The sequence below is a fragment of the Abramis brama genome, assembly GCF_963993115.1.
Source record: "Abramis brama genome assembly, chromosome: 6".
NCBI classification, from domain to species: domain Eukaryota; kingdom Metazoa; phylum Chordata; class Actinopteri; order Cypriniformes; family Leuciscidae; genus Abramis; species Abramis brama.
In genome coordinates, this window is record NC_139968.1 from 4,536,595 (window position 1) to 4,543,049 (window position 6,455).

At 39.5% G+C, this 6,455-nt stretch overlaps 1 protein-coding gene across 1 annotated transcript; it reads left to right on the forward strand.

Moving 5' to 3' along the window:
• Positions 1–3,763: 3,763 nt before the first annotated feature.
• LOC311085829 (zinc finger BED domain-containing protein 5-like) lies at positions 3,764–5,296 on the forward strand (the record flags this gene model as incomplete). Its single annotated transcript, XM_084118449.1, has 1 exon — positions 3,764–5,296. One exon carries the CDS (start codon positions 3,764–3,766, stop codon positions 5,294–5,296), a length of 1,533 nt encoding a protein of 510 aa, XP_083974575.1.
• Positions 5,297–6,455: the final 1,159 nt, after the last annotated feature.

A 6,455-nucleotide genomic window follows, 5' to 3' on the forward strand; every position in this document is an offset into this window, starting at 1 on the left:
GCTCCAAAATTAAGTTTGAAAGTGCCCGCATCAAAAACACCAATATAAATGTAGCGACAATGTCTCTATGTTAGGGAATTCATTAGCTCAAATGAGAGGTATTATTCATAAGATATGAATATGCATATGCCGTTTACACAAATTAAATTATTCCAAATAGGGAATAGGTCAAAACCTCAACTTGTATCAATAATTACACGATTTCTCGTAGTAATTACTGATATAGGTGGGTAGAATTATAATTTTATCAGGGGAAATTTAGGTAGAGGTTAATGTTCATTTATTATGCAAACTGTCCGTCCAGCGACCAGCATGCATAATTTCTGAACAGAAACCTATCGCCTTTAACACCGACAAATAACCCTTTCTTGTGGCCACAAAGAACGATTATTTTCGTGTTTTAGACAACTTAGATATTTTAACAATAAAATAAAGGTAGAGCTGTAACTTAAATCGCAACTTTCAGGGACTTTTTTACAGGGGATTTCTTTCAGATTGCGAATTTAAGAATTTACTTTACTCTGTCTGGAGATTAGCCCTCTGTGTGTGCGTCTGTGTGGACAAAAGAACCTGGAACACGTGGTCACAGGCATCTTGGTTGCGATGGTAACTCAGAGCGTGCGCAAACTTAGCCAAAGATGATTTTAGCCTTAAGTTGGTTTCGTTGGTTTGTTGAAGCCAATTATCAAACTGAGGTAAAACTATCAAGAAAAGAAGACTTAGAATAAAAACGAAATAAAAAGCGAACGAAGGTTTCTTGGAGGAAGGAAGGAGGCGGGTCTCTCTCTCTCTCTGGCGAACTGCAAAGAGGAGAGGGCTGGCGCCGTGTTTTGAAGGAGCCACAGCCACGCCTTTCTCCTGTTTCTGAACCAATCATTTGGGGAGGGCGTGTTGTGGCAACCTCCTTGCGTTTTGCACAGTACACGCCTCTTCCGACTATGTACTGACGGAATAAACTCGTTCATAAACAGTTATAAAACTGGTATTAATGAAAGAATGCATAATTTTATACTTTGAGTTAAGAATTCGACACCATTGGTTTCTCTCGAGCACGACGATACCACGGATCGTGATTATAGCAGTTAATAACAAAAAGTTACACGATTCTTAATAATAATAAGCCTTTCACTTTTGATTATATCATAAAACTTAGTTATAATGGTCTTCCATATAAGGACCATGACATACAACACGAATACATTTCAAAAATATATAGAAAAGAGTGATTTTGATCATAATGTCCAGGGATGTGAGTTTCTCTGTGTTTTGTGTGTGTGCGTAAAGTCATCTTCAGTTCACGAGGTTGTGTCCGCCGCGTGAACTGCGTTCTCCCCCCTCAAGGGGGAATCAGTATGTATGTATGAGTGTATGTATGTATGTGCGTTTTACAATCAATGGGCTTTTGGTCGAACATCTGTTAACAGTTCGTGGTTTGTTTGTGAGATGTTCGATGCTGTGAGAATCCCCAGGGGTAATAGAATCTCCAGTCCGACTGGCGTTTTGCTGGTCGCAAATCTTAGCCGAAACAGTGAACAGAAGGCTGTGTGTTTACTCAGGAATAGATTAGGGTCTTTTGGATCAGGGATCAATTGATTTATGCGGATAGTAGGCGCCAATCGGTCTGCACGTCCTGCGAGTCGGAATCTTAAGACAATAGAGGGGTTTGTAAATGAGGATTCCAGTAAGTTGATTAGGTCCCAGACTAGAGGGGGTTTGATCACGGGGTAATCTCAGTAATTTAATCAACACGCAGTCTGATCATGTGCTTTGCGTTACAAGACTTTGACAGGTTCTTCTTATTTGCTTTCATGTTACTATAGACAACTATGCCTAGGGTCTTGAAGTTCTATCACACCACATGTAGCCACTTACATGTATGCTTACTTGCTACAGTATATGTAACTCTTTAGGTATTTACAACACCACTGGTCACTATATGATACAAGTGTGAAAATGAATCGTAAGAAGAAGTTTATATTAGTTCCAGTTTGCTCTGTGTGGATGTATTGTTCTGTTCCAGTGATGTTCTATTACTAAATCTGAAGAGAAAAGATATCACCTATGGGGTCAAAGCCTGTTCCCCAATGGTCTCTGCTGAAGCTTTTGCAAGAGGCATATATACCCCTCGGGTCCCAGCAAGTTTTCACCAAGGTGGTAGGACCCAGCAATCCATTTCACCCCTTTGCATACCTTGTTTATTCGTGTAGCCTGTCCTGCAGATAACAAATATGCACTTGCTTTGCATTTCTTCCATTGGGTTATTATGGAATCAAACTAATCAAGAGTTCTAGACTTTGACAGGTTCTTCTTATTTGCTTTCATGTTACTATAGACCAGTGGTTCTCAAAGTGGGGTCCGTAATAATTTTAGAGCACTATGAACGGAATCGCGGAATCCAGTCAGACCATCGGGGAAATTCTTGGCAGAGCGCACCTGCTCTCTCTTTCTCTCACCCCACAAACATGCGCGCATATCCAGAGAGAAGAGTGAATCACAATCGCGGATATACAGTAGCCTATCCTAGTTGTAAAATCAAAGTTAAGAGGCTAGGTTTAAATTTTTCTGTTCTTTTTTTTTTTATCCGTCAGTTTATTTAAAATGTTTTAAAGTAATATTGTTTAAGACGTTTAGTAGGCTAGTTTGCCTATGTCATTTGTAATGGAAGCCCGTTTCCGCCACTGAATACAAAAAAGAAAAGAAAAGAAAAGAAAAGAAAAGGTAATTGTGACTTTAAAGTCAGAATTGTGAGATTAAAAAATCCCAATTAGCCTACCTTTTTTATAGTTTTATGGCGGACATGGGCTTTCATTCTCTTTGATAGGCCTACATGAGTAAAAATGTATGAGCTTTTACACAAGAGTGTCATCTCCAGCTGCTATGAGTCACTTTTAGAACGTTTCAGCATTTAATTTGATACAAAAAATAGGCCTAAATAAATAACAATACAAAACTTTTATTCACTTCAACCCGCCAAAATAAAAGTTTGGTTTAACTTTAAGAAATTATTATATAAATAAAGTAATATTGCACCGTAGAATGTAGCCTGCTTCTCAAAGTAATAATAAAAAATATATTAAAACTAATTACACAATCACACAACATACTGTGTGATTGTGAAAATCGTTTTAATCATTTAAAATAATTATATCATTTTCATTATATAGCTAGACCTAATAAAATAATTTTATTTTTTTATTTTTTTATTTTAACAGTAGGCTAAACCTTTTTTGTGCAGCATTGTTTGCTAAAATCAAATAAATAAAATAAATTAGCCAATTATATTTTCATTTGATTACATTTTAAAATATTATAATTTGGTAATGTTTCATGCCATTTGATTACCCCCGTTTCTGATAATAAATTTGGATTAAATCATAAATCCAGAAATATTAAAAAGAAACTCTGATTTTGTCATAGGCTATAGCTACAATCTGTCAATCACTTCACTCAGAATACAAATCTCTTCCCGCAACGAAACGTTCCTGCTGCTAACTGATAAAAATGGAGAAGTTCGCGACTGAAGCTAATTTTAAATTAGCGGTGTCTAAATTGAGAAAATACTGTGAGTTATATTCAATTTGGATTTATTGAGAACAGCGACGGGAGACCAAAATGCGTTTTATGTCTTCAGGTGCTAGCAAATGAAGCTATGAAGCCCGCCAAATTGAAGCGGCATCTTATTACAAGGCACCCACAATATAAGGACAAAACTAAAGATTTTTTTCTTTGAAAGAGCCAGGAATACATCCAATAGAAAACACGGATGGTAAACCTGGCCACAGGTTCAGAGAAAGCACAAAAGTCTTCTTATTTGGTGGCTCAACGGATTGCTAAAAGTAAGAAACCACACACAATTGCACAAGAACTCATACTTCCAGCGACCATTGAAATGTGTGAAATTATGCTCGGCACAGAAGCAGCTAATAAACTGAAAGCTATACCTCTCTCTGATGACACCGTGAGGAGAAGAATTGAAGATCTCTCAGCTGACATTCTGTCACAGCTACTGGATAGATTGCGTTCCTGTGAGCATTTTTCTATTCAGTTGGACGAATCAACTGACATCGCCAGTGCGGCTCAGTTCATTGTTTTGGTTCGCTATCCATGGGAAGGGAAGATTTTGGAGGACTTTCTGTTCTGCAAGGAGATGCCTGGCAGGGCAACAGGTGAGGAAATATTTAGAATACTGGATGCTTTCATGACAGAAGCGGGACTAAGCTGGGAAAAATTTGTTGCTGTTTGTACCGACAGTGCGGCGGCGATGACAGGCCGGAAAAGTGGAGTTATTGCACGAATAAAGACTTTTAACCCGAAGATTATGGCTACGCACTGTATGCTGCATCGGCAGGCGCTCGCATCCAAAAGCATGGGACCTGACCTTCACTCTGTTTTGAACACAGCTGTCACTGCAGTTAATTTTGTGAAGTCAAGAGCATTGCAGTCACGCTTGTTCGGACAACTTTGTAGGGAGATGGACGCAGGGCATGACACACTACTGTATCACACAGAAGTGCGATGGCTGTCACGTGGTAAAGTTTTGCAGCGCGTGTTTGAGCTACGCAGTGAGATGTCAGTATTTATGAGAGTGGACAAACACGACATCGCAGAGTTTTTTTCGGACCCGGAGTGTGTTGCCAAACTGGCATATCTTGCCGATGTATTCAACTTGCTCAACAGTCTAAACCTTTCTATACAAGGAAGCTATGCATCTATCCTGGAAGTCAGTGATAAAATCACTGCCTTCATGAAGAAAACAGAGCTATGGAGAAAAAGGATACAAGACGGAGTTACAGACATGTTCCCCCAACTGACCGAGTTTCTCCACACAAACAATCTGTCTGTTGCTATGGCGAGAGAGGTAGTTACCTCTCACCTCACTGCACTGAGCAAGCATTTCAGCTCATACTTCCCAGATGTGAACACAGATGCCTGGGACTGGGTGCGAGATCCTTTTGCCCCAGATGCAACAAGTGACCTTACTGGTAAGGCAGAAAAGGAGCTGTTGGACTTATCCTGTGATAGGACACTGAAAGTCCGATTTCAGCAGATGCCTCATGCAGACTTTTGGCCCACCCTCTCACATGAGTATCCTGAACTCACTGCCAAGGCCATGGGAATATTGCTCCCCTTTCCTACCACTTACCTATGCGAGTCATCATTCTCAACTTTGGCTGCAATGAAAACTAAGTACAGGGCTCGTTTGAATGTGGAGAATGACCTTAGAGTCTGCCTGTCATCCATCTCTCCAAGAATAAACAAAATTTGCTCTGAGAGAGAGGCACACCCATCTCATTAGTTCATGTTAGCTCATCAAACTAGTTACTGTAAAAATGTGAGACTATAAGATGCAGACTAATTACTAGATGTGTTCTGCAACAGTGTTAATTCTGTTATGATTTGTTGATTGTTCTGCCATTGATATAAGGTGCAATGAGTTCATTATTTTAAAGTTGATGCACGTAAAGTAACAATACATAATTTAAATGCTATTTTAAAGGGATGGTTCACCCCAAAAAAATGAAAATTGTGTCATCATTTACTCACCCTCACGTTGTTCCAAACCTGAATGAGTTTATTTCTCCTGCTGAACACAAAAGAAGATATTTTGAAGAATGTGGGTAACCAAACAGTTACTGGTACTTTAAAAAAAAAAAAACATATGGAAGTCAATGGGGTCCTTCAACTGATTGGTTACCGACATTCTTCAAAATATCTTCTTTTGTGTTCAGCAGGAGAAAGAAACTCATTCAGGTTTGGAACAACTTGAGGGTGAGTAAATGATGACACAATTTTCGTTAGTGTGTGTGTTGGAAAGACTCCTCAGTCTCCCGGGGGTGTTGTAAAGTGTTATCCTATAGCAAAGGGGGGTCAGGTTACAAGACCATGTTGCTATTTGAGAACATTAATTAGGAGAAACACTTCCAAGTTACAAATCAGAAAATCATAACTATGGCATGAAAGGGCTAACCAAACATGCAGGCCTTAATACATCATCTTCAGACTCTGAATCACTGTTTGCATGTATGTGTGTGTGTGTGTAATGTCACATAGAAAGTTCCGTTATCTCTCTGGCTGAGAGAAAGGGGGTTTGGAATTCCTTGAAACTTTGCAAAGCTAGGGGATGTGGTGTCGTGTTGTTCTGGTTATACTCCAGGGTGCCATAAAGTGTCGGGAGAGCCATAAAAATGGCCACCAAGCCACGCAATTAATGCGTCTATGGCAGACTAGCTGGAGCCAACGCAAATGATTTGCACTCGGGGTTCAGAGTGTGAAAGCAAGAAGGAATGTGCATTTGTGTTCAGATTCAACGAGCCATGATTCATTAATTCAGAACCAAATGAAATGAATGATCTGCTCATCCGCTACAACAAAGAGGCGAAATGGATCGCTGGGTCCTACCACATTGGTGAAAACTTGCTGGGACCCAAGGGTTATATATGCCTCTTGCAAAAGCT